Source organism: Rhipicephalus sanguineus, chromosome 9, assembly GCF_013339695.2.
Source record: "Rhipicephalus sanguineus isolate Rsan-2018 chromosome 9, BIME_Rsan_1.4, whole genome shotgun sequence".
NCBI lineage: Eukaryota > Metazoa > Arthropoda > Arachnida > Ixodida > Ixodidae > Rhipicephalus > Rhipicephalus sanguineus.
In genome coordinates, this window is record NC_051184.2 from 65,808,208 (window position 1) to 65,835,371 (window position 27,164).

Here is a 27,164-nt window from a genome sequence, read left to right on the forward strand (position 1 = left end):
CGAGCTTGTCATCACTGACCATAGAATAAACACTCGTCACCATAGCCTGCTAAACAGAACACGAAAATAAACAGCATTCCGGCAACCATGGGTCACACTGGCAACGCGGCCCGGCGTTTGATCATGCGTTTTTCAGCGTCCGGGCGCGCTGTCTGCACCCGAAGCTGCCTAAAGATATGGTGGCTATGCCAAGGACGCCAAAACTGTGTCGATGCTAGTGGGCGTTTCCTAAAGCAAATTAGTGCGCGTCGCAAAGTGATGCGCACACTGAAAGGGCGGACCTTTGCATGCTTGTGGTGGATTCTGTGTTTGCGTTGCGCGAAGCCGCGTTACGCTTCACAGCCTATAATCGAGTGGTGGTGACTTCATTTCACAAGAGGCCGTTTTGTATCGTTCTTACTTCGGCGGTCGAACTGTTCCGGCGGTAAGTCTAGAATCGAGTGTGCTGTCCACGTTTTCCGCATATGTTTCTGAGGCTCGCTGAAATCGAAGGAAACGGTGGACCGACGTGACGTGCAGTTATCGCAAAGCCGCGCCACTTCAAAGCTCGAAAGCGCCGCGCGGTCTGTTTCGCCGAAGTCCTTCACTTCCTTCGATAAAGTTGGACCGGGCGTCAGTCTTTGGCATAGCGTGGATATTGTTTCCCACCTGTAATTGGGAATTAGTGACATCATTTTGTCGCTTGCGAAAGCGAGCTTGGCTTGAAACATCGGCAGCTCTTTGCAGGCTTTGTGGGTTACGTAGTGTTAAACCATTTATCGCATCTTTGGCGTCCCATTCAACATCTGTGAGGACACTTTTCTGTTGTCGCAGCCGTATAGTGTGCAGATTTTACCGCTTTGAGGCTAGAACTCCCCGCAAAGCCGAGTTATTCGAGTTTGAATCTCCGCCTAATTTTAGCGCTTCCATAGACTTGCAGTTTATATAACATAACTGATTAGCTTTGCCGGACCTTTGACTCTTCTCTATAGTCCTGTTTTGACTTCCTGGAAGGCACTCCCACTACAACACGTTGTATATCGGTACAGCACCTGGTGTTCACGGCTTGGTGTAGGTCCTGATTGCTCGGCCATTTCTCTATTTCGACGACGTTACGCTAGGAACAAGATAATCCGTCGCTAGAGTTTCCGCGTGCTTCGTATATTCCATGTCTTGCGGTCGTTTCGCACACCGTGCCGCCTCCGTCGCTTCCTGCCCGCATCGTCTGATCCCGGGCGTCGTCTGCTGCTCCCCGACTGCAGTCGCGCGCTGATTAGCGGCCGGTCCATCTTATCGCGAGGGCGCGAGCCTCCGGCGTCCTCCCTTGTTGTCGACACCGCCGCGTCCAGCCGTCGAGCGAAAGACGCCGACGACCTCTCCGCCGCGAAGTCCTTTGCCCCGTGACCGCGGCTACTGGTCGAAGATGCAGCGGTTACCACGGATTTCGGCGTCGTGCGCGCTGAGCCTGCTGGCCCGACGACTCGGCGAGACGAACCGCCGTCTGCTGCAGCGGGCCAAGTCGTCGACACCGGCGCTGGATCGCCTACTGACAAGTCACGACGACTTCTGCAGTCGGCACCTGGGACCCAGGACCAAGGACCAGAAGGCCATGCTGGACTACCTGGGACTCAAGGTTAGACACACGATGAGGCGTGCGTTATTAACGCTCATTAATATTTCACTACAGCCTCGGTAAAAGCTTAGGGCGCATGCGCGGCTCAAGGGGCTTGCGCTTAGGTGCATGTCTCTGCTGCCAGGTGAGCGAGATGGGTGAATATACCGCCCATGCGCGGTTCTTCCGGAGTCAACATGACTCACCGTCTTCAGGTCCATTCCCTGACCGAAAGTCCGTTTGCACATGGTGCTCGAAATCAGTCTTACAAGATTTCTGCAGATCATGCATCGCTTGCCTAAAGCTGTCTAGAAACCCTGTAGCGTTTACAGGAAAGTACATGACAGCCACCTCAAAGTACTTTTCTATATCGTTTACGGGCAATGGTCGAATCATCTGCGCGCACGGCAGTAAGAGTTTAGTCTACACAGTATTGCGTGACGGCACCGCTGCTTAGCCAAGACTAAACGCTACATCACTACATTGCCTAATAACAGCAGATAACAGTGGCCAGTAAAGAAACGTCAGCTTAATCTTAGCCTTAAAAAGGGGGTAAAGGTAAAGCTACGCCCCTCCGATATGCACTTCCAAGAAATTCAGCTACGCAGCGTTGATTTCGACACATTGTCATGCCGATGATATAGCGGCGCTGGAAAATGATACGGTTGCAAAAAGAAGAAAGCCATTATGTCGGGAATGCATTGGTGCAATTGTTTCCTGCCGGTTATCCTAAACCGAAGGTATCGAATGAAGTGATGAGCAGAATAAGCTGCCATAGGCAATCGAACTATCCGCGGCTTCCACACTGCCCGAGGCCACTGCTCTTCTAGGAATGCCTTATAGTTCTCTCGATAAGGCTGTCGCCCAAATCGTCTGATGCTGACAAGAACGCCCTTGGCTCTCAGAGTCGGGCGCCAAACCCACTCTTGCCTAGATATACAGTATCTTCCGTGATTAAAATATGATTTTCCGAGCGCATGACTTCCGGCGATTGTAGCGCCGCCTGTGGTCGCTCGAGACACCGAGGCGATGCACTGTGATACGTGACGAAGTGCGAGGGTGTTTTTGATTCGTGGTGACCGTCCCAACCTCCTTCATGGAGTCAGCCTGTTTAATAATAATGTTTGAGGTTTTACGTCCCAAAACCACGACGTGATTATGAAGTACGCCGTTGTGGAGGGCTCCGGAAATTTCGACCACCTAGGATTCTTTAACGTGCACCTAAGTCGTAGTACACGGGCCTCCAGCATTTTCGCCTTCATCGAAAATGCGGCCGGGATTCGATGCCGCGACTTTTGTGTCAGCAGTCGAGCATCATAACCACCAGACCACCACGGTGGGTGGGGAATCCACCTGGCCTCAGTGATAAGCACAGGCGTGCGCAGGGTTCACTCCTTGTGGGGGTTCAAGTTTCACCGCAGAGCCTCCCCCCCCCCTACCTCGCTCAACTGGTTAGTTGATTTCGAAAAAAAAAAAGCTTACAAGATTTACCCTGACACTTATCCCAATAGCTCTTGCAGGCACTGCAATGACGTCGCTAGCCTAGACCATATGCTCTGGTGTTCCCCGTCGTTACGAGGCACGGGCCAAATCAATCAGGACAACTGGCTGTCTGCTATCGCGACCACCGATGCTGGGGCTCAACTATGGGTGGTCCAGAGGGCCCACGATGCGGCGGTCGGGCTTGGCCTGACTGTCCCAACGTGGAACGGCCCGCTGCGCGCTGAGTCGCCCGCCTCAGGGCTTTCAATGAAACTTTGCATACATCCATCCATCCTCTATGGATGCAACCGTGACAATGGCGTGATGACGTGTTTCTCACAACGGCCTGCCTTTGGTTCCCGACTCTCCGGGGGCACAGGTCGGAAGGAAACAGTTCTTTGAATGCTGCATCAGGAAGAGGGCAGGGGGGGAGCACCCCCTTTCTGCCCCCCGCCTTCCGCCCGCTTATGGTGATAACCTGTAGGATGGTGTCTCGCTGCTAAACTAGAGGACGCGGGTTTGATTCCTGGCCACAGTGACCGCACCTTGACGGGGGCCTAAGTGCTGCGAGGACACCGCGGGCACTTTAACATGTAATTGAATGCTAGCAGCCGCCGAGAACAATTGAAGCTAAGAATTGCCACTCGGAGAGTAAAGCAACAGTAAAAAGAAAGCGCGAATATATTCGTCGCAACGCAACGACGAGGTTTAGGCGAATTCTTTCAGGTATGTTGTCGCGGTGTACTCGATTGACGTATGCTGACGATCAGTCAATGTGACCATCGTTAAACATGACCAGCTATTTAACGAACGCAGCGTCTTTGAAACTGTCATTGAATTCAGGCATGAATTCAATTGCAATTTCAAAGACGTAGCGTTCGTTAAATAGCTTTATAGGGACGATATACGTGGCTCTCATGACGCGTTCACACTTGGCCTTGAAGAGGGCGAAAGCGGCGGAAATCACCGGAAGTTCGCTCGCTTCGCCGCCTAAGCGGCCGGAAAACCACGCGGCGAGTCGGACGCGAGAACTGTGACAAGAATCTCAGCCGATTGAACAGCCGATGCTGAAGGACATTCATTCGGTATTGGTACCTTTCATAATGTGAAACGTATATTTTTTGCAGTCGTGTTCCACATAGAAACTATATAGAGTCGTTTCTCAGTCGCGCGCGATCTGTCGCGATGGTACACTCTATTTGCGCGCTAACGGTGTACGAACGCGTCGGCTTGCTTCCCCCATCACGAAGTGATCGTTTTTTAACGTTTTCTCTTTCAAATCTTTGCTGTGCAGGCTTTGCGATAAGCGCGAGTGTTTAAGAGAGTCTTCGTGCAAACGCTGACTATCTCTTCGAAGTTGTCCGCCGCGGTGGTATAGCGGTTACGGTGCTCGGCTGCTGACCCGAAGGTCGCGGGTTCGATCCCGGCCGCGGCGGTCGCATTTCGATGGAGGCGAAATGGTAGAGGCCCGTGTACTTAGATTTAGGTGCACGTTAAAGAACACCAGATGGTCGAAATTTCCGGAGCCCTCCACTACGGCGTCTCTCATAATCATATCTTGGTTTTGGGACGTAAAACTCCAGATATTATTATTATTTATCTCTTCGAAGTTACAGCGCCCTTTGTCGCCACGTGACGAAGATGATTGATGTTGTCGAGGTGTATAAGTGCGTGTCGAACCGCAAAGTTTACGGTTTCGAACTTTTTTTCTCATCTTTGCTGGGCAGACATTGCGATAAGGGACGAGTGTAGAAAAACAAGCCTTTCGCTCAAACACGGGCTATCTCTACGAAGCGATATGGCGTTCTGGCTCAGCACCATGCTTGAAGCCGCGATGTACGTAGAACTCGAACAGCCTACTCGTTGCTGCCGAAACATTTCTCAAGAAAGAGAAAAAAAATGTAGCCGTTCAAGTTGGCACAGATAAGTGCATTAGCTGAGTTTGCAGCGATTGCTTCTGAGAGAGAAAAGGTGTTGGATGCAACGTGTCTCTGATGCCTGTCCCGACTTGCTTTTACGGCGACAGCAGTTAAATGGCTAGTGAAACATATTTCATAAGTTGCGTAGGAACTAATCTCGAGCCCTAAGACTACGACAGTCAGCTACTGCGATGGTTCGAAAACGCTTGTAGGATATTCCTGAAGCACGCCTTGTAGTAGGGCCTGAAAAGAACTACCCGACGCCTTACGTGGAGGCGCCCTAAATACGCGGGAAATACGTTCCATGTGGTTCACCAAAGTTTCGTCCGGACGAGCATCGTAATCGAAAAATTACTGCTGTAAGGGAAAGAAATGGGACTTTTCGAAGATCATGTCATGTCCTTGGTCACGTGACGCCTTGACCTTATAAGACACGTCAAAGAGTTTCGAGATGTCCCCTTCCGTTGCGGAGCCTCTCACGAGGCTGGTTTTATAAGGCAGTAAAGGCGTTTGAGTGTGACCCGTTCCAAATGTGACCTCCTCCACCAAAGTAAGGATATTGCAACGTTGAGCGCGCACACGCACACGCGCACGCGCGCGCACACACACACATACACACACGCACACACACATACACACACCACAATAGATGGTCGTTTGTCGTACGTGCAAGCGACATAACGCCTGTGGGGTAAAGCTCTTCAGAGTGCCTTTATGCTAAGTGGTATGATATACTCCATCTTATTTACGACACGACTGTAAAGATCTCGTCGCTATCGCTTCAGAGTCTCCGTCTACGAAACACGCTCGCGATTACCCAGCGCCTGATAAGATCCACATGACAATCGTCCCGAGAAATAAAAAATAAAACGAAAAACAAAGGGCTTAGAGCTAAAATTAACATGGTGTCCTTTATGCATCCACCTAATAAGACTCTCCCCCCCCAGCCGCCCCCAGCCGCCCCCCCCACCCCCAATCAGACCTACACGTACAGGGCGGATTGAAAGAAACGCGCAATAAAAATATGCTGGAGTGGTCCTTGACTGTATCATGGATGACTGTATATTGGTTCTTTATTACCATCCAGGCTACAACCGCTTCAAAAGACATGCGAAACAGCAGAGAGTGTAGATGCCGCACTGTTCGCGTTTCTTTCAATCGCGACAGTACAACTCAACAACAAAGATACTCGCACATTTGCGGGCATGAAATGTTTAAGCGCTGTGCACGTCTGTCACTTTGCGTACAATTCTTGGCGGTATCTCATTTCTAATGGGATACCATCACACCTGTGCTCAGGTCAGGTGGTATCTGATTTTTTCAATGATACCACCTTACCTGTTCTCGGGTAAGAATGAGGTTATTTCTCATCGACCACACTATAGCCACTCGATCTTAGCAATGCCATACGGAACAACCATACGGAATACCATACGGAACAAGGATTCCATACGGAAGCCTTGTTCACAAGATTGTGAACAAGGTTTTCCGTATGGAAGCCGAAACGTCGTTTTCTTTTAAGCTTTTATTTGGTCGGTGTACTTAGTTTCCTTCAATGTATAGATGTGCGCTTGCGTTACATTACCGTGGGCTCACTGATAACTGTAGCCCTCCGAATTACTTAGTCAAGCTGTCGCAATTTTTCGGCGGAATTCTGGCAACCTTATCAGCGAAGAGAGCACTCGACAGGGCCGATGATGTCTATACGATGATAGCGTGTACGAAATATTGGCGGCCTTCTCCATCCGGACACCGCGTCGGATGACAAGCGATATCGTACCGTTCACTCGATCGATATGATCTTTCGAGTGGCCGACGTGTACGTGGTCTGAGCGTGCTCCACTATACAATCGGAAGAAATCCGAGAGATAAAAAAATGCCGAGATACTGTCGCCGCGAGTGGCGAAGATTGTGATGTTCGCACTTGGCTTCTCGAGCACTGTCTCTCCGGATATGAGGAAGGGGGAGGGGGTCTCGCGTTAGACTTGGCATATTGCCCCTAATTTTTTTTTCTCTGTATGATAGCGCGGAGTCGCAGACTTTGACTTGGTACGAGCAGACGCTCCTTTTATTAAGGCGAAAGTCTTATACGGCACACCTTACGAAAAATCCGACTTCCGGCGTCGTCGTCCGATGGCGTCGTGGTCACGGATGGTATAAAAAATTCTTATGACGTTAAAGACAGTTACTGCGACGTCAAACAATTATGACCACAAGTTAGTGAACTCAAGGTGAATCAACGTACATTAATGCGAATCAAGGATGAATCTATACAATGAAATAAATCAGTCGAATCAAGAGCGATTCAAGTGAATTAAGAGGGACTCGTAGAGCAAAGGCTATTGCTTGCTATCTTAGCGTTAGTTAAATAGACCCGGTGACTTTTATGGGGGAAAGTGCTGAAAGCTAGTGCGCCGCGTCGTTCGAAAGAGTATATAGTTGTTCTTAAACGTTGAAGGAGTATCACACTGGTTGTCTCTAGGCTTAAGTCGTACACCGATTGCCAGCTGGCAAAAAGAGTGTTCCACACCCGCCGCCATGGCTACGAACCATAGCATTGAATGTGCGTGTAAACCTGACTAACACTGCCAGGTTTACACGCACATAAACACCAGTAAAGTGGACGGGAGGATGACCGCCACCGTAGTTCAATCGGTACGACATTGGGCGTGCTATCCGAACGTCGCAGGTTCGGTCCCTACCAGTAACACGTTGTCTTATCGTCCACTTTAATTTCTTCACATTTATATCAAATCACTACACTAAACGTAAATGGTCATCTGAACCTTTCTTGCCTTCATTGTCCGTTGGTTGCATGAAGTTGTGTTTAACAAAGAAAACGAGCCCTTGATCCATTCCCCTTCTTTCGTTCACTGACACAAACAGCACTTTTCCACAGTCGTCACTGGCGACCCGAACAGAAATACACAATGAGCGACGCTTCGTGAGTTTGTGTTTACCAGAGGATGAAACAACGCGACTAGAACAAGGACACCTGTGGAACGAACACCACAGGACAAGTGCTGTGGTATTCGCTCCTTACGTGTCCTTGATCTAGTCGCGCTGTCTCGTCCTCCGTTCTAAATATCAACCAATTAACCTTCGTCAAATAGTTACTAATGGTACCTTCGGGTGGGCGCCACCGTGCTCTCACTCGCATTGCAACAATGCGCAGCCCGCTCTAGATCCGAGCCAGAGAACGCGTGTCCGAGCCGAACGTGCAGCTACTCGTCAGAGCAATAGGAGGCCGGTAGCGGATACACGTCGCCGCATCTTCTGTTGCAGACAGACATGCAAACGGGCGAGGTGCGGCAGTCACGTGATCAGATCTCAGTCGCGTTCCGAGGTCAAAGCGACAGCGCCTCGGGGCGATCCGAGTTCGAGCGTGGTGCTCATAAAGAACTAGCCGAACGTATTCAGAGCGCTCGGTTTCGACCTGCCGAACGTGACGCGCGTCGCCAGAGTGCTCTGGAGTGCTCCTAAACGACCAGTCGAACGTACCATAATTGTGTTGACCATTTCCTCACGTGTCTCCTATTGCGACCGAAGCAGCGTTTAAACGGGCCATGACACCCAATTTTCTATCATAATACGTGTGTGGCTTAAACCTTGTGCGTTCACAAACGAGCTGGCGAAATTTTAGCGCATTTGGTCGAGCACTATGTTTATGATGATGATGATGATGCAAACTTTATTGGGGTCCAGAGAAGACGCAGGGGAGACCCCGCGCCACCCGGCTAGTCCCACGTAGGGACTAGCCGGGTGAATACTTTTGAATTGAATACTTTTGTAAACACGCGAGCGGCCTGAGAATCGGGCAACGCTGGCACACTCGCGAGTCGTGACGTAACAAGCTGATTGCTTTGCGAGCGTCTGCATTCCAGCCAATGATCTTGTCTCGTGGTCAGCTGCGCCTGCAATGGAGTTACTTCATCTTTCTTCAGCTTGCCATTGAAATTGAACGATTTGCAGCAACTAAAACTTTGGCAGAAGACGACGGCTCCGTTCCATACAGCACAGGACGTCACACACGCCATGGCAAAATGGCGGTTGCCGGCGGTTTGCGGGGTTTATAGCCGGTGACTTCTAGGGCTCATTTTTCAAGGAAATATTCATTTTACGGTCAATTTTGTAGCGTTAGCTACACTGGCCGAGGTGGAGCAATTTCGCGTGGCTTATCGAGAGCCATGCTGCGCATGCGCGAGGAGCAGTGACGTCACATGGCGCACAGCTGGCGCACCGGAGCCGCCGCCGCCGCCACAGCGCTCCTCGCCGATCTGCGCATTCCAGAAGAGCGGCGTCATTGCCGCGGCAGACGCACTGGCGCCGGCGCTTGCCCAGCTGCGCGCCTCCGTTGCGCAGTAGCCAAGTCTCACGCTGCGCCGTGCGTTGGGGCCATAGAGACGGCAGCACGTTACTACATTGACCACCGAGCCGTCTTTTTGGCAATAGAGAAATGACGTTGAGCAAGTAATAAATATACGTGTGTCACATAATGCGTATACCGTGTGTGTGTCATTGAAGCAGCAGTAAGCATGATAATCAAGCTAAGACTAGACAACCAGGAGAGCTAAGAATAATCAGCTGAACCTTAGCTCACGCTAGGCATATCCTGGCATAGCCGAGCTAAGCCACTACAATTTTTTTTTCATATGTGCACAGGTATGATAGACCCTCTACTTCTATTTTTCACTGAAAACAGCAATATGTTGGGTGACCTTGTCATGGCCCCTTTAACAAAGCTCACCGCCAATTGCCCGAGAACTCCTATCTGGACTGAATCCTATCTGAAGTCCTGTCTGGACCTATCTTCGCAAGCCCTTCGAAGCACGTGGATACTCCATGTTACGAAGCTCACCTCTTCGGTTCTGAAGGTGATATAGCCTACCAACACGCCCATTAAACCAGTTTGATGTAACGTGGCTCGCACGCAGTGGGCGTGCCTTTTACCATATCTTCGCTCGCCGTGGGTTACATGCCGCATACGTATCCGAGTACATAGTGAAATTTACAGCGCGAAAAACGAGAGACAAAAGAAGAAATACTACACAGGACAAGCGCTATGAACGCTTACCAACTTGCCCGGCTTAGCACTCTTTGGGTATCCGAGTACCTATCGTGTTCCACGCAGTGGGTCATAGCGCAGCATACTGGCAACCACCCTGAGCGTTCGTTTTCTTTTGCAGTAAAGAAAAATGATGTTTGACGTGCCGAAACTACGATATGCTTAGAGGCACGCTGCACCGAGGGACGCCGAAATAATTTTGACCTCTTGGGGTTCTTTGAACGTGTGCCCAAATATAAGTAACACCGGCGTTTTTGCATTTCGACTCGACCGAAATGCGGCTTCCGGGACTGGATTTTGAGCCTGCAGCCTGTCCAATAAGCTACTACAACGAGCATTCCTTTTGGAAAGACGCGGAAAAGACCATACAAACGTGTGCATTAACTTTGCGTCCTTGTACCGTCATTGCAGTGGCGTATGCGTCTTCGACCGCGCGTGATCTTTAAAGATATATCCCTGTAAACCACCGGCATAGTGTATTTGCTATAGTCGTACAAATAGCTGCGTAGGAACAATAACCGACTGTAAGAACGAGACAGTGAGACCGCTCGCATATTCTGGGCAGTCCGCTAGTACAGTAGGGTCCACTGTTAAAGGGAACACTCCAATGAGCACCTTTCATTTTGCTGGCCCTCTAACAGCAAGTGGACAGGAAAACATTGTTCATGCACTGCACGAGTCTGTTAAAAAGAGGCAGAACTGTCTATCACCAATAGTTTTATGCAAATCTAAGTCACCCAGCGAAAGGTGTAACAGTTAGCTTTAAGACCGACCACCCAACAACATCAACGGCTGCTGAACTGACAGCTCTTCGCGCTGCACTTTGTGTTATCAATCGCGAACAACCGCAGCGATGGTCAATTTTTAGTGACTCCAAAGCAGCCCTACAATCTCTCTTGTCAGCCCTGCGGCGTGGACCATATGAACAACTGGTATTCGAGATAAGGCACCTCATTCATACGTCATTCGAGAAGGGACACCAAGTGACATTTCAATGGTTTCCAAGTCACTGCGGTGTGCTTGGCAACGAACATGCCGATAATGCTGCTCGGTCAGCTTTGCAAGGAGACAAGGAAGAGGCTATACCGCTTTCAAGGTCTGATGCTGCTGCCATGCTTCAAAGGATGGCAAAGAATATTTCGCACTCAATACTGAATGCCTCAAGAAGCCAAAACTATCGGCAACACCACCTCAACGAGTTGTGGCGACTTCAACTACCATCTGGACTCCGCCGAAGAGAGGCCACTCTGCTATGCCGCTTGTGGCTAAGAGTGGCTTTCACGAAGTCATATTCGTTTCGAATAGGGATGGCCGACAACGCTCTTTGCGACGCCTGCGGCACCGAGGAGACCTTGCAGCATATCTTCTGCGACTGCCCTCGCTACGATGCGCAGAGACGATCCCTCATATTCGCTCTCGCTCGTCTTCACAGCAGACCGTTGACACTAGAAACAGTTCTACAATGTCATCCTGATAAGTCATCGACAATTCAAGCAACCAAGGCATTGCTCAAATTCCTAAGGACAACAGGCTTACACGAGCGGCTGTAGACTTTTTAATGATGCCGCATGCCGCACAAGACTGCCGCTCTGCGCTGTGAAGTTATGTGTGTGCGTGTGTGTTCCCCTCTCTTTCTCTCTTTCTTTACTCTTCTTTCAATCTCCCCCATCCCTTCCCCTTGTACAGGGTAGCATACCGGTTATGCCAAACTGGTTAACATCCCTGTCTTTCCTCTCTCTCGTTTTCCTTCCTTCCTAAGTCACTGGCACTCTGGACGGCCAGGGTTTGGTCACCAAGCTCGGCTTGGCGGTCCCTACGTGGGACTAGCCGGGTGGCGCGGGGTCTCCCCTGCGTCTTCTCTGGACCCCAATAAAGTTTGCATCATCATCATCATCATCATCTAAGTCACTATGTTTTTGCAAGAGAGCGAAATCCAAACGTGCCCTGCACGCAAGTGTTCCCTTTAACAGTGGACCCGTCTTACACGACGATTTGTGGAAGCCCTCACGAGGACGGAATGTTCATGAAAGGAAAAAAAAAATTGTCACGCACCTGTTTCGTACAACAAAGCTACGAGTTTCGCAGAAGTGAAAGCTTGACAGTTGAAGAAAAGCTCGCCTTGTCTTGGGCTTCGAACCAGGAACCAACGTCTTTCTGGGATGTTGTACCCACGTGGTACACAGCGAGGCACCACATAGCACAAAAGCGATTTGGATTTCAAGGGCAGGTGCTTCTGCGTTTCACTCAAGCTTACGACCATTCGCAAAGCCATTAGCACTGGACGTCGCGTCTGACCTTTAAAGTGACCTTTCCTAACATTGTGGAAAGGACATACCTAAACATATGGGCCGACACCATTTTATTTGGACGGCTATTTTTATTTTAATCCCGTGTTTTCATCTCTATTAAAGCACCACGGCCATCATAACTACGATATGCCTGTAACCTCGCCCTTGTAATTTTCGCAGAACATCGGAGAGCTGGTCGACAAGACGGTGCCTTCCGGCATCCGACTTAACAGGGACATGAAAATGGATCCACCACTAAGTAAGTACCGAGCTTACTTTTTTTGTTTACGCTTGGGTTTTTCAGCAGCGTAATATATAAAAAAACTCAAGTGCACCATTAGTTCCCCTTCCGTGAGTGGCCTCTCTTTACATGGGCTGACCCAGAAGCCAGTCGTTCCTTGTTCCGACTTGCATTTGGAGCGCATACAAGATTTGCCGAGACTCAAGGCGTCAGGACGCCCTTACAGGTGCGTCCCCCGCGGCTCGCGTTATCGCTCGTCCCACCGCGGAGGCGGTTGACCCCCTTCTAGCCGAGTCGTGGGCCAGATAACATTCGTATAACAGCTCCCAGGGGGACGTCTTGCTATCGGAGCTCCGAGCTGACTAGGCGCAAGGGCGCGACGATGCGTCTTGTCACGCGGAAGCCACGAGGCCTTCCCCTGCCCCCTTTCAAGCCAGGCTGAAGTCGAGCTGCGCGATAAGCGGCTTTACAAACGCATCGCCCGAAGCTGTGCACTGTACGATGGCTGTTTAGAGAGAGAGATTATCGTCGTCGTGTTGCTCAACACGTTGTAGACGTACTGTCGTGCCTGAAAGGCTATAATGGGGACACTGATACGCCCGCACGCGCTTCCAAATATGGACACCAACCAACCGCACAAGCGAAGGTTCTCTCGCAAATGCGGTCGAGGGTGTCTAATCGAGGCTGACTGCTGCGGGCTCGAACCTTATCGGCATATAAGCGAAGTGGTGTGTTCGGTCGTTCTCTGCGAGCACGTGTTTGCCTCTGCTGGCTGAAAACCTGCTCAAAATGGGAGCGTTAGTAGTGCTTGCATAGCACTGGCCTAGCCATGGGAAAAGGGTTCAACCCCCCCCTCCTCCCGCTCTCTTCAAAACTTTTCAATTTTCCATGTTATATGTCCAAACACACATACAAACACACGCACGAACATACATAAAGTTCAGTAGACCCCCCCCTCCCCGAAAAGAATTTTCTGGCTACGCCGCTGTTGCATAGCGTACTACGTTCAGAGGCTTCATTTCCGGGGAAACGGGAGAAAGTGACATGGCTGTCCTCATCCTCCTCGCCCCGAGCTTGTTCACGATCCCTTCCTTTGTTTATTACACGCTTGCAGAACTTTGTTGCAGAACGTGTAAATATCATGAGACTGGGAATAAATTGCAGATGTTCTCTGCCACATGGCACGGTGATACACAAACTACTGGAAAACATCGCGAGCACGGCAACCGTCTGAAGACCTCTGAAGACCTAGCTGTAGCAATGCACAGTGATGATTTCTTTGTGTATATTACTGACACCTGTAGCGCTACCAGACGCGTGTTAGGTCCTGGCCGAAACGGTCGCATTTTGATGTAAGCGAAATGCTAGAAGCCCGTGTACTGTGCCATCTTAGTGCACGTTAAAGAACTCCAGGCAGTAGAAATGACCCGGAGCCCTCTACTACGGCGTCTCTCATAGCTCGAGTCGCTTTGGGACGTTAAACCCCACAAACCAGCTAGCACTACGCTTCGTAATGCCTACAGACTTTAACAATTTATGAAACATTGTCACAGTTGCCTCCGTTTCAGTTGTGTAGTGAGTATTTGAGCACTGCTTCATCCGCTTTCTCTGTTTAGGCGAGGAGGAACTCTTGGAAAGGGCACGCGAGCTGGCCTCCGAGAATGCCCTGTGGCGTTCGTACATCGGCATGGGCTACTACGGTTGCCTGCCGCCGGCCACCATCGTGCGCAACGTGTTCGAGAACCCCGGCTGGACGACGCAGTACACCCCGTACCAGGCCGAGATCGCGCAGGGTCGCCTCGAGAACCTGCTCAACTACCAGACCATGGTGGCCGACCTCACCGGCCTGGACCTGGCCAACGCCTCGCTGCTCGACGAAGGCACCGCCGCTGCCGAAGCCATGGGAGTGTGCACCAGGTACTGGAAGATATCTTAAGACGCACGCCTTAGATGCCTCATCTAACGCGAAGATTGACCGTCGGCGGCGGCAGCGTCAACACGAGTGATGAGAAAAAGAATCAAGCGATGACGCCACTATATGACGTCATCATAACGTCACATGGTGACGTCATGATGACATTGTGACGTACCTGCCGTGCTCCTTTCGAGCTGTTGCAGTCACGTCCTCGTAGACCGACTTGCCCGAGAAGACGCTGGACCAAGCCTTATCTTCAGATCGGCGGCTGAAGTGTGTACGCTCGGCACTGAAATACGAGTACTAATTGCTCTGACCGAAGACAAATAAAATGACTGCAGCGGGCGTTTATTGCAGAAAACAACCCGCTTTGAGTAAGATCGCAGCGATTCAAAAAATTTTTTTTACCTCTCTCCCTTTCTGCAGGTTCACGAAGAAGAAGACCATGCTCGTCTCGGACAAGGTGCACCCTCAGACCCTCGCTGTGGTTCAGACACGTGCCGAGTGAGTCCGAATCCGAGACCTGTACTTAAGGAAACAGTGTTTGTCGGAAGTTTCGAAGCCAAGTAACAAACCTTTGCCTCCTTAGCTCGAAATCCATCGGTCTAGAAATGATGTTCTATGTACGGCCGAAGCTCGTTGTAAAGAAATAGCATCGGGGCCTTAATTTATCTCGTTATATTCGATATTCGTTTTAACAGTATATGTATAAATCGGCTCTGACAAATCTGACATCTGGCTCGGGCAAAAATTCGACATACAAAACACATTATTCTAAGTTTCAAGCCCATTATAAACAAGGTAATTCTTGTGTGTCTCCTTGTAACATTTTGAACTTCTATGATACGGTGGTGCAACCTATCAACCGCGTTTTTTTTTCTCGCGGCCGAAATTTCCGCAACGTTTTATTGAAACGATTAGAAGGTTGTGAATTGTCTTTTAATATTTATTTACCTTTATTTATTTATTTTTTTTTTTGCTGCTTTTCGAGTTTCGAGCCTAGCGCGAGCCAAACACCTCTTAGCCGATATCGCGGCGGCTCTCGCGTTTTGTGGTTTCGTTATAAAAAGAATGATTGTCACTGGCATTAAACGTGCCCAACCAAAATTCATACTTAGTTCGCTATAAGCGATAATTTGCTATATCATTCTTCGTTAACACGTGATTGAACTGTAATATTAAATTTTACGGGAAATACACCGTTTGTCCCATGAGTCTCTTTCTCTTCCTGCAGCGCCCTGGATATCAACGTGGTCGTGTCCGACTGCGCGAGCATGGATTTTTCCCGGGGCGACGTGTGCGGTGTCCTGTACCAGTACCCGGACACCGAAGGGTCCGTCGAGAACTTCGACGCCCTAATCAAGGCCTGCCACGAAGCCAAGGTAAGAAGAGCGAGCTGGTGGCCGCATTCGGAGAGGCGATTACGGTACTTAAGAATCCCCGTGCTGGCCTTAAAAGGCCGCCAACTGGGAAACAAAAATCATTACCGTATTCAGATAGTAGAGCGTTTTTGTCGCAAGCTGTGTTTATTCACTCGTTTGGCCGAAGAAAGAAGGCTTATTGCAAACGGAGAAAATGAATGCGGATCGTAACTCTGCGCTTAGCGCGAGCACTGCGAGCACTACGCAGCGTTCCCCTAATTCCTGGAAGTTCCATGACAGCATGAATGAAGGAAGGAAAACAGGGAAGAGAAGAAAGACATGGATGTTGACCAGTTCATAGCAACTGGTATGCTGCCCTACACTGAGGGAAAGAATTGCGGAGTTTGAAAGATAGAAATACAAAGAGTGAGCACGAACACAAACATCGTCGCAGTCCATCAGCCTTATGTGGTATACGGCATCACTACCAGTCTACAGCCCCTCGTCCAAGTCTGTTGTGTTTAATGTGTTTAAAAATGCCCTCGTTGCCTTCGTCCTCGATGACTTTTCAGAATGACATTCCAGGATGGTTTCTAGGGACATTAGTCTGTGATCAAGGCGAGCTAGAGCGATCGCGATTGATCGTCTCAGCAGAGCTAGCTAGGACAAACGCAGAAGATGAGCTGCAAACACTGGCGTAGCCAGGAGGGAATGGGGAGGGAGGGTCGAAGCCCCCGAACTTTTTTCAATTTTGCATGTGTATATATAAGCGCACACGTCAGGCCCGTAGCCAGGAATCTTTTTCGGGGGGTGGGGGGGGGGGGGGGTCACTTGCTGAAAACCTTGACTTTTTGAGAAAAACACCCATTTTTATTATTCATTTTTGGTAAAAACACATAATTCACCGAAATTTCGGGGGGGGGGGCCCTGCCCCCCCCCCCCCTGGATACGGGCCCGGCACACGTACAAACGCACGAACGTGCATACATAACGTCTGATTAAACCCACCCCCCCCCTCTGGAAAAAATATCCGCCTACGCTACAGAATGCAAATTCTCCTCGATACCACAGTCGCCACAAAGAACGCTGTCGGTCATTCCTATACGAAAAGGAATTGACTGCGTGAAAGCCGCTCTTAAAACCGGCATAGCATAGTGGCCTCTCTGATTCGTTTACAGCGGGGTCCACACTGAACTTTGTGCGCCTTGTGTCTCTTTCCGTACGTGTTATGGCACCGTGATGCACAAACTGTCAGGGTGTCATAACACGTAAGGGTACAGACACAAGGCGCACACAGTTCCCTGCGAAGCCCTCTGTAGACAAAGCAATGTCGTTTAAGGTGCTTTGTATATGCAAGCGTCTCAGACATCGCGTGGTCGCAGGCGCTGGTGGTGTGCGCCACGGACCTTCTGGCGCTGACGGTGATGCGTCCTCCCGGAGAACTGGGCGCCGACATTGCCATCGGCACCAGCCAGCGCCTCGGGGTTCCCCTCAACTACGGAGGTCCGCACGCCGGGTTCTTTGCGGTGCGCAGCTCACTTACCAGGCTCATGCCCGGCAGGGTCGTCGGCGTCACCAGGCGAGTAGATTCGGTCATAAAACTTTAATATCGGCACTGGGAGGGATGGGTCCTGCGACCCCACCCGAGGCCCTGAGTTGGTGCTGAAGGCGACCTCTCGAGCTCTTGCTGTGACCCGGACTTTGTACGTCCCGAGCAGGGCTGGCCAGCAGGATCTTCCACTTTTGCGAGCCTACAAGCTGTTCCTTGGGTGGTGGTGGTGAAAAACATTTATTTGCACTATTTACTAGAGGGGTTGGGGCGGCCTTAAGGAGCGGCCCTGTACAAACTCTAGGAGGGTCCCTAGACCGGGACCCCTGTTCTTCCGAGGTGGCGCGAGCCCTGGCCACGAGGGCTCTTTGGCCTTCCGAGGCCGAGCAGCCGAGCAGGGCAGCCTCCCAGCTCTCTCGGGTAGAGAGGGAAGAGAAGGTGATTGGGGGGATCGCCGGGTTGGATGGACATGCCCACGCCATGTGGAGGGTCTGCAGGGCAGTCCCAAAAGATGTGCTGCATTGTACCTTTCTGTTCACATTCTGAGCAATCCGGGTTTGAATTCTTCGGGGTTCATGTAGTGCATTCTGACCGGATTTGGGAGAGCATTAGGGGCAAAGTAAACATACTTCGTCACGGCAAATTGGGTGAGTTAACATTTTTGGGTGTGATGTGTAGCGTAACACAGACGAGGGACAAACAGGTGGACGACATGAGCGCTGACTGACAACTAGATCAACTATCGATTATATTGTAACTGAAAATTTATTGCATTAACACATCATAATAAGCATTTAATTCACGTGGCGCGTACCAGATGTGCGAGAGTATCGGGGAATCGGACCATTGAAAACTTCAGTTTGTTTTGGATGTTGTTATATAGATGTCTGGTCACACACACGAGGTGGCATTTACGTGCACGTGATCCGTTTTTTTTTTTTTTTGAAGCATCGAAGCATCTATTTCACTCGAGAAGAAACGGAATTTTCAAATGGCCTGATTCCCCAATACTTTTGCATATCTGGTACGCACCACGTGATCTAAGTGTTTATTACGACGTGTCATTGCAATAAACTTTCACTCGTCAGTGAGCGCTCGTGTTTTCCATTTGTCGATCTTCTGTGTTACGCGGCACATATTCGCCAAAAACGCATTTCACTTATACATGAATGCTCAGAGGCTTTGTTCACACTTGGGAAGCAAAAAGAGAGAAAGAGAGCGGAAAGACAAAACGGAGGGGGGTGCACTTGTTTTATCGCGCTCGTCCAGGACGTTCACATTTGTTTTTGCCGCCGCTTGTGCCGCAGTCCACGTTTTGGCGCTCGTCCGTACGCTATTTGGATTAGTACGTTTATTTACTGATCGTTCCGTTCATCAAAGGTAGTGATTTCGCACCATTTGTTGCGTCTCGTCTGCTTTTCTTTTTTCTTCAGCTCTAACAGCCTGTAATCGGGATAAGAATGAAATATCCAATTCTCTTTTACAGCTGGCTGGACACGTGGCCTCGAATTCAAAGTTTTTGGTGACGTGCTCGGTGATTCGTTAAGTTAGAAGCGTAAGTGCCTTAGGAGAACGGAAATTCGCCTTTTGTCGTCCAGTGAAATAGTCTATTAATATCTTCTTTATGTCAACACGCCGAGAGAGTGCTCTCTGCAGCATCCTTCGTAATATGTGGGTCCCACTTTTCGGACGCTGGCCCCCGCACTTATTACTGATTCCTTCACTCTCATTAATGATGCCTTATTTGGTTCACGGGTCTGTCGAGAAAGCTATCAAAGAGTATGTGCTGGACTATGAAGCGTTGTCCATGGTGGTATTTATTAACATCTCGCAGGGACGCGACGGGTGGCCGCGCTTACCGACTGGCCTTGCAGACTCGTGAGCAGCACATCCGCCGCGACAAGGCGACCAGCAACATCTGCACGGCGCAGGCGCTGCTCGCCAACATGTCCGCCCTGTACGCCATCTACCACGGACCGCAGGGACTGCGGGACATCGCCACCAGGGTGCACAACGCCACGCTGCTCCTCGCCAGAGGTAACGACATCCCCGTAGAAAGAAGGCAGCCGTCTACTAGGCTGTGAAGTGGGGCGTAAAACTGGAGCGGCAGTACAACGCTGCGACGCGATACCGCGTTGGGCAATTAAGACTTTCAAAAAGCTCCAACCAAAAAAATGGGTTTTAGTTCCCGACGTTTCGGAATCAACTCGATTCCTTCCTCAGGGGGAGTGACAACGGCGGTGTCGAGGTGCAACTCTTAACTTCTCTTTCGAACCAGCTGGGGAGAAGGAGGGAAGGCGCGTCTTCTTTGGTGGTGAGAGCGTTGAGGGGGTTGCGGTTGCGGCGGTTGCTGCGGACGTGTGGGATTGATGGGCGGGGCCCGGCCGGGGACGGATGCGCTCACTCGCGACTTTGTTTGCATTGGTTTTCTTGCTGTGGTTAGACCGTGAATGTATACTGACGGCAGGTTCCCCTTGCATCGGTTCAAGTTGCCTTCGGTGTTCTGGATGAACCACGATTCCAGTAATAGCCGCTTTTGTTGGTTAGTTTCTGTTGCTAGGATTTCGGTTTTTTGAAAGTCAATCTTATGGTCGGCATCTTCTGAGTGTTCTGCAAGGGGGTTCCGTTGTCTTGAGAACGTCCTGACGTCGTTTTTGTGCTGTTTAATTCTTTCGGTCAAGTTTTTTGTTTCGCCAATGTATGCGGCCTGGCAGTCGGAACACTTGATTTTGTAGACGACGCCTTGCGCTCTCTCTCTTGGTGGAAGGTCCCTGGGTTTCGGTAGAAGAAGATTTATTGTATTGGTTGGCTTGTGTGCGACCGTTATGCCTTCCTTCTTTAGAAGTCTGCTTATGGCTTCACTGGTGCCTTTTACGTAGGGGAGAGAGATTCGCTTCTGGGAAGGCGGCGACGCTGGGGCATTCGTTGGACGTACTTTTCTTTTTTGCTGCCGGATTGCTTTCCGAATGAAATGGGGCGGGTAGCCGTTTTTTTGTAGTTCGTTGAACACGGTGTTTCTCTCTTTCCTCCTGTCTGATTCTAATGTGCAATGCGTTTCCGTTCTTCTTATCAAAGTGTTGACTACTGATGTTTTGTGGCTTGCAGGGTGATTTGAATTAAAGTGCAGGTAGCGGCCTGTGTGCGTGGGTTTGCGGTAGACTGAGAAATTGAGGGAATCTCCCACTCGCTTGATTAATAAATCAAGGAATGGAAGGGATCCGTCTGTTTCGCGCTCACAAGTGAACTGAATGTCCGGTTCTATGGAGTTTAGATGGCTGAGTAGGTTGGTGACTTGTGATGCCTTTATAATACAGAAACAATCGTCCACGTACCAAGCAAGCATTGGTACGTACCAAGCGTACCAAGCAAGCATTGGATACATTCATCCCGTGCCGGGGATACACGTCCTGTTGGAACCTCCGATGTAAATTTAATCTCGCTATTGAAAAAGCCCACTTCCTGTTGGCGCTAGTTGTCTAAATCATTCATTCATTCATTCATTCATTCATTCATTCATTCATTCATTCATTCATTCATTCATTCATTCATTCATTCATTCATTGTCCGCGGTAACGTTTTTTTACGTAAGAAGCGTACAGGCAAGATATACTGCAGCAGCGTAGACCGAACTTATGCACTTGCCCTTGTCTCTTTTGTTATTTTCGGTGTCATTTAGTACTACCCTACCAAGGCATCAGAATGCAGGCTAAGGGTTGGCCGCAGGTTAAAGGGACACTAAAGAGCAAAACAACTTTTCTCGCAATAGTAAAGTAGTCTTCCACGATAACAAAAACACCACGCTTTCTGCGCGAAGACGCTTAATAAGCGACAAAATGCGCAAAAAGAAAATACAGGTGGCGACGCCACCTTGGAATTCCCGCACCATTTGCCGTGACGTCACACATTTCTGACGGCGCCTGCTTAGGCCTACATAGTTCCTAATCGGTTAAATCGAAGTACATTGTCCTCTGAGGGGGCCAGAGACTTGACATAGCGAGTTTGTGGAAATTTTGTCGAGCCAGTGGCGCTAAAATACGTTAAATGCTCTTTGAAGTCTTTTACGTCACGAATGACAAAGTTCGGCGCGAAATTTAAAAATGAAACTTTGAACTTAGTTTTCTCCTCTAATAATAAACCTACGGTGGTGAAATAAACTACACGAGAGTTCTCCGAGCACACTTTATCAATCTAAACCAATTCATTGTTTCTCTTTAGTGTCCCTTCAAGTCCGCTTACAGCCACCATCATTTAAGAGCGGAGCTCCTTAAGCTTTTAGTTGCGCCGGGTAGTGCGAACAGTAATTATCATCATCATGAGCCGGTACACGCTCGCTTCGTGCTCTTCAACTTATGCTTCGCTCCCAGAACACGTGCGCCGATTTGTTGCTGCGTGGCCTGTAATAACCCTGATGGGTGAGAGAGCGAGTACAGAGAGAGAGAGAGAGAGACAGAGAGAAAGATCTGAAGAAGGAGAAAGAGAAAAATTATTGCAGAAAAAAAAAGGTTATTCGCGAGGCGGGACTCGAACCCGCGTATCCTCGACCCGAAGGCGAGCGTTCTAACCACTCGGCTATCCAGGCACGCTAGCGGAGCGTAGCATAGCATTGTGTAGTACAGTGTGGCAAGGGGGTGGGAAAGGGAAGTGAACGTGAGGAGGAGAGATGAGATGGTGAGGAGGAGGAGGAAGGAAAGGAGGAGGGGAGAGAGTAAAGCGTAGCAGCACAGAAAGAATGAGATGGAGAGAGAAAGAAATAGAGTGAGAGAGAGAGAGATAGAAATAAACGGAGAAAGAAGGCATAGGAGAAACAGAGAGAAGGGAGAAGAACAATGAAATACAGGAAGAAAGAAAGAAAATCTGCAAAACTTAAGAAAACAGCAAGAGCCAGGGCTACATAGGTGCCCGTCGGCTCCGCAGTCCCTGCCGGTCATTGCGCCTTTAACGCAAGCTGCGCCAATTTTATTTCTCTCCTGTGAAGCTGGTTTCACGTTATAAAGGGCCTTATATTGGAGAAGCATACCTCAGCGATGCGACGCAAGCGTTGAATGAAGGGTGTAGGCACAGCGCGGTCTTGAGGCACGCCACGACCGCTTCGAGTTCTAGATGCCTGCTGAAAAAAACGACCGCCACAAAAGCGCTTTGCAGTTTTACGGCTGTTTCTGTTTCGACGGGAAAACTCTCGAGGCCAGGTTTTCTTTTCTGCCATATTCACAAAAACGAGGCGGAAACATAGAAAAAGATTAAAAAAAAAGAAACTTAGTATAAAGTTCACCACTACAAGCCTGCAGGAATTATCTTTCAATAACTACAGTGCGAATTTTTCTCTGCTCTGAACACCTCCTGAACTTGCACTGTTGTTCAACGTTGCGGTACGCCATTCATGTTTGCTCCTATTTGCTTAGAGAGCAATGCCGTGAACTCACCGATACGCTCACAGGAGCAAACGCGACAAACAGTAATATTTTAATAAAATCACGTTGCTCATTACACTACGCGTGTTCAGGACGATGGTGATAGAAGGCGACCCAAAATTGCACGTCTCACAAGTTCGCATGGTTCGATCTATCGCCATCTCAAGTCATCTTTTCTACGCATAGGGATACTGATACTGCACTTCTCGGTCGTTCATGCGTCGTCCTCTCGTAGGAGCGGCCACTGCCGGTCATCACGTGACCCACCCGAGGTTCTTCGACACCCTGAAGATTAAGCCGGCCAACTCCCAGGAGGACATCAAAAAACGAGCGACCGAGAAGGAAGTCAACTTCCGGTACTTCGCTGATGGCACGGTACGCTTTAGCCGCTCACTAAACGTATACGTCAGGGGTCTCAGACTCACTCCATCCAGCGGGCCGCAGTCACTAAATGCACTCCCGCAAGAGCCGGGGCACTGAAGAAGGTTGGAGTGGAGAGGGAAATGAGGGTTTGGGTGGAGGAGGGGTTTGAACAAGATGTCAGCTAACGTTGCCATATGAAAGAAGACCTTCCCTTTCACTCATATATGAGTGATTTCTGAAAGGGTTATGTTCCAACACATGGTGACTGCATGGGTTGCCTCACGAAAAGAACGCTTGAGACCATTCATGTCTGTGTAGCTCATGAGCATACTTAAGATAATAAAAATAACTATGGGACGAAGGCATTCGTGTGCCGGCCGGGCCGCTAGCGAAAGGCCCGCGGCTCGCATGCGTCCCGCGGGTCGCGTGTTTGGGACCCCTGGTGTACGTTCCCTCTGTGGTCGCGATATTCTTTTGTTGCAATAGAAATTACACTGACAACGCAGCTGAATCCTAGCCATCTCGTTGTAGTGTGGTAGCTCTGTAACTTGTATTCGAAAATAGATCACAAAACTATCGAAGTAAGTGATTCAGATAACCATCTAATAATAATATTTCATGTTCTGTGCGACATACAGAGTATTCTGATGGTCATTGTATATATAGTGATTTTGATATTTCCTTTGTATTAGGCTGTTTGTTTTGCTTACAAGTGTACATCTGTGGGAAATCCACTGCATGGGCTGCCCTCTGTAGGCCCCCAGGCCCCGTCAAGCTGTTTTGCATAGCTTTTTGCCCCCAACAAGTGTGTTGGAAATAAAATGGATTCTGACTCGTTCCACAATTCGGCGATTAAGGCTATAACCCAAACCACAAAGGTTAGACAAAACGTCGAACCTAGGTCAAAAGTGTGCGGCTTATCGTGGCACGCGCATGGTTTCCAAAGAGACCTTTTTTTTTTTTAGCGCTGTGCTGTAACACTGCATTTCCACTGTTCACTCATGATCATTCATGAGGGGGCAATCGCTTGCGTAGGGTTACACGTGGCTGAGCACTGTTGTGCTTAGAGGTGCGCGTTGTTTTGGGCACGGGTAGGCAGTTATCGGCGAACGGGTTTACTTCGTCGCAATCGACTTTCTAATCACTTGGGACAACCTGGCCAAAGATTGGAGCACACACTACTGACTGCGCGCTCGACGGCAGAACGGCATAACCGCTCTGTAAACCATTTTAACGGCGGCGCTGTTTAAGCTCGGAGTAAGGCTGGTGTCGTGGACGGAAGACTCGGCGGGTATGCACCACAGAAAGCAGGTATGGGCCAAGCAGCACCTAGCACAGCATAGCCGTGCATAGTACTGCTTAGAAAGGAGATGGGAAAGGGATGTGAGGGTGAGGAGAGCTGATGTTAGGGTGAGCAGGAGGGAAAAGGAGAGGCGAGAGGGTAAACCATAGAATAACCACGAACAGTATAGCGTATCAAGGGGTGGGAAAGAGAAGTTAGGGTAAGGGCGAGTGATGTGAGGGTTAAGAGGAGGGAAAGAAGGACAGAGGGCAATGTAGAGAGAGATGAAGAATTATGAAATAATGAAGGAGAAGAATATAAAGAAAGAACTCAATCTGCGTTCGCCAGGTGGTAACGCTTGCTTGCAAACTCCGATGTTTACTCAGATTTCACAGGCGTGGAACTCGCTTTAATATTTTTTTCTATAAAGTGTTTTCTGTGCCGATAATGATTAAATGAGTGGCCGTTTAATTAGGACATGAGAATTAGGCATTGGGACATGGAGTCTCAAGCTCAAGCGGGCCGCAGTCGCGAAAATTTGCACCCGCAAGGGCCAGGACAGTGAAAAAGGTAGGAGCGGTGGGGCAGAGGGTATATTGTACAGAATGTCTGCTAATGTTGCCATTTGAAGAATACCTTTCCTGCATCTCGTATAAGGGGATTTGGCGCTAGGATTCTCATAACATATCAATACCGATCTCCAAGGAGACTAAAATACGAACGCCGATACTGAAATACAGAGTTTTGTTTCACGGTTATGTGTGAACGCATGCTGACCGCAGGGGGCACCTCCCAAAAAAAAAAAAAAAATGCTTGAGGCTGGTATAGCTCATGAACTTATTTATTGAGGAAATTTAAAAAATAAAGTATGGGTCGAAGACAGTCATGTCCGGGCCGGGCCGCTAGTTTGATACCCCTGCTGCCCTGCATTAGGATATTCAAGATACAACTGCTGCTGTGAAGTTTTGTTTTTCTGCGTGTTCAACTGAATGCCCTCTTCCCCCCCCCCCCCCCCCCCCCCCCCCCCCCACTTAATAGTAGCGCCGTATGTACCGCCCCCAAGGTCTCCTCGGTGTTGCCTGTGACAGCTTGGAGATCGGCCGTCGACTTATGCGCTTGATATTATATGACCCACGGGATTACAGCTGGTACGTGATCAACTAAGAGCACTTGCGTAGTATAGTGCCGCCGGTCAAACACGTCAACTGTCACGATGAAGGCGAACTTTCTTACAATATTGGCGTTACTTTGAAACGTATATTATGTATTGCAGTTTCGCGTGCGGATTTTGCACGCAGTTGTTAGTTTGACCGCTGAATAAGACCGCGGTTATGTCACGTTGTGCGCGCGTATAATAGCTCCAAAAATGTATCTGTCGATAACCGTTGCCACGTGCCTCTGTTTTCATTATTGCGTTTAGTTAAGAGGAGGAGCACTAGATTAAAAAAAACGGATATTAGCCGGTGAACACAGATAGTATCGCTTATCGCAGCTTGGCGTTTCGCTGGTCTATCGCTTATCGATCAAATGACCAACGTATTCAGACAGAAGTTATTAACTGGGCCGAAAAGGTCGTGGCGAGCTACTTGCCACCACCATTCGAACCACCGGCAAGCTAAATTTAACGACCTCGCTGTGCCGTCATTAAAGTTGTTTCTTCCCCGATGGAGTATCGTTTATCACGGGCTCGTGTTTCGTTGGTACATGACTTCTCGATGTACTGCTTATCGCAGGTTGGCGTTTCGTTGGACGAGACCGTGACAGAGCAGGATCTGGACGACCTGCTCTGGATCTTCGATAGTAAAAAGACGGCGGTGAGTTGGAATGGCTTGTCTCAGATGTATCAATATTAGCATGACAATATCTTTGTGGTTGTTGTTGTTGTTTTCGCCCTTTGCTGTCGTGAATTTCGGCAGAAAAGAATTTTGCCAGAAAACAAAGGCCGACTCGCGCACGCGACTTATCAAGGCTAAGGCGTCGTGCACTGAGAGCCAATATAGCGCACGAACTTTTTTTTTTGCGAGGTGGTCTATACTAAGCGACCGTGAAAGAGCCTATTAAAAAAAGCTGGCCATGATAAGGAAGTATTGTCATTCGTCCTTCTATAAGGGCGCTGCGACAAGGGAAACCGATACGGTTTCTCGCAGAAAGGACGCTTCGCGATGGAGTGACTATTTGTCCTGGTCCGCGGTTCGAACCTCACACTATCATTTTCCATATCCTTTCGAGAGCCTTCGCCCAACCATACGTGTTAACCGGAAGGCTTTACGGCTTTACTACGGTACACCTGCCGTGGTAGCCTAGCGGTTAAGGCGTCGCGCTGTTATGCACGCGGGTTTGATTCCAGGCCACGGCGGCCGTATTAGGGTGGGAACGAAATGCAAAGAACATCCGCGTACTTCGATTTATGTGCACGTTATAAAAGCCCAGGTGGCGGAAATCAATCCGCAGTCCTCCACTACGGCGTCTTTCCCAATCACATCCTATTTTTGGCCCGAATAACCCCAAGAAATAATTCATTTACCGAATCACGGCGCTAAAGCTGTACGATCGACAAATCGGAGTAAAGAGACAATTTAATATGGCAAACCGGTACTGGTCAAATCGAACATGTTTTCCTGTGGTTACTTTGTGACCAACAGTCCAATGTAATGTGTCCTACGATGGGTTAAAAGTGTCGCGAAATGCTCAATCTCTCGC

At 49.4% G+C, this 27,164-nt stretch overlaps 1 protein-coding gene across 1 annotated transcript in view; it reads left to right on the forward strand.

The window, feature by feature from the left end:
- Positions 1-1,034: 1,034 nt before the first annotated feature.
- The window catches only part of LOC119405269 (glycine dehydrogenase (decarboxylating), mitochondrial), a 54,046-nt gene continuing 27,916 nt past the window's right edge, over positions 1,035-27,164 (forward strand). The window contains exons 1-9 of the mRNA XM_037672081.2: positions 1,035-1,612; positions 12,526-12,604; positions 14,203-14,503; positions 14,928-15,005; positions 15,736-15,883; positions 17,245-17,441; positions 19,246-19,448; positions 23,055-23,194; positions 26,198-26,278. Of these exons, the coding sequence (XP_037528009.1) occupies positions 1,403-1,612; positions 12,526-12,604; positions 14,203-14,503; positions 14,928-15,005; positions 15,736-15,883; positions 17,245-17,441; positions 19,246-19,448; positions 23,055-23,194; positions 26,198-26,278 (1,437 nt within the window). The 5' untranslated portion in view covers positions 1,035-1,402. The remainder of the gene's footprint in view (positions 1,613-12,525; positions 12,605-14,202; positions 14,504-14,927; positions 15,006-15,735; positions 15,884-17,244; positions 17,442-19,245; positions 19,449-23,054; positions 23,195-26,197; positions 26,279-27,164) is intronic.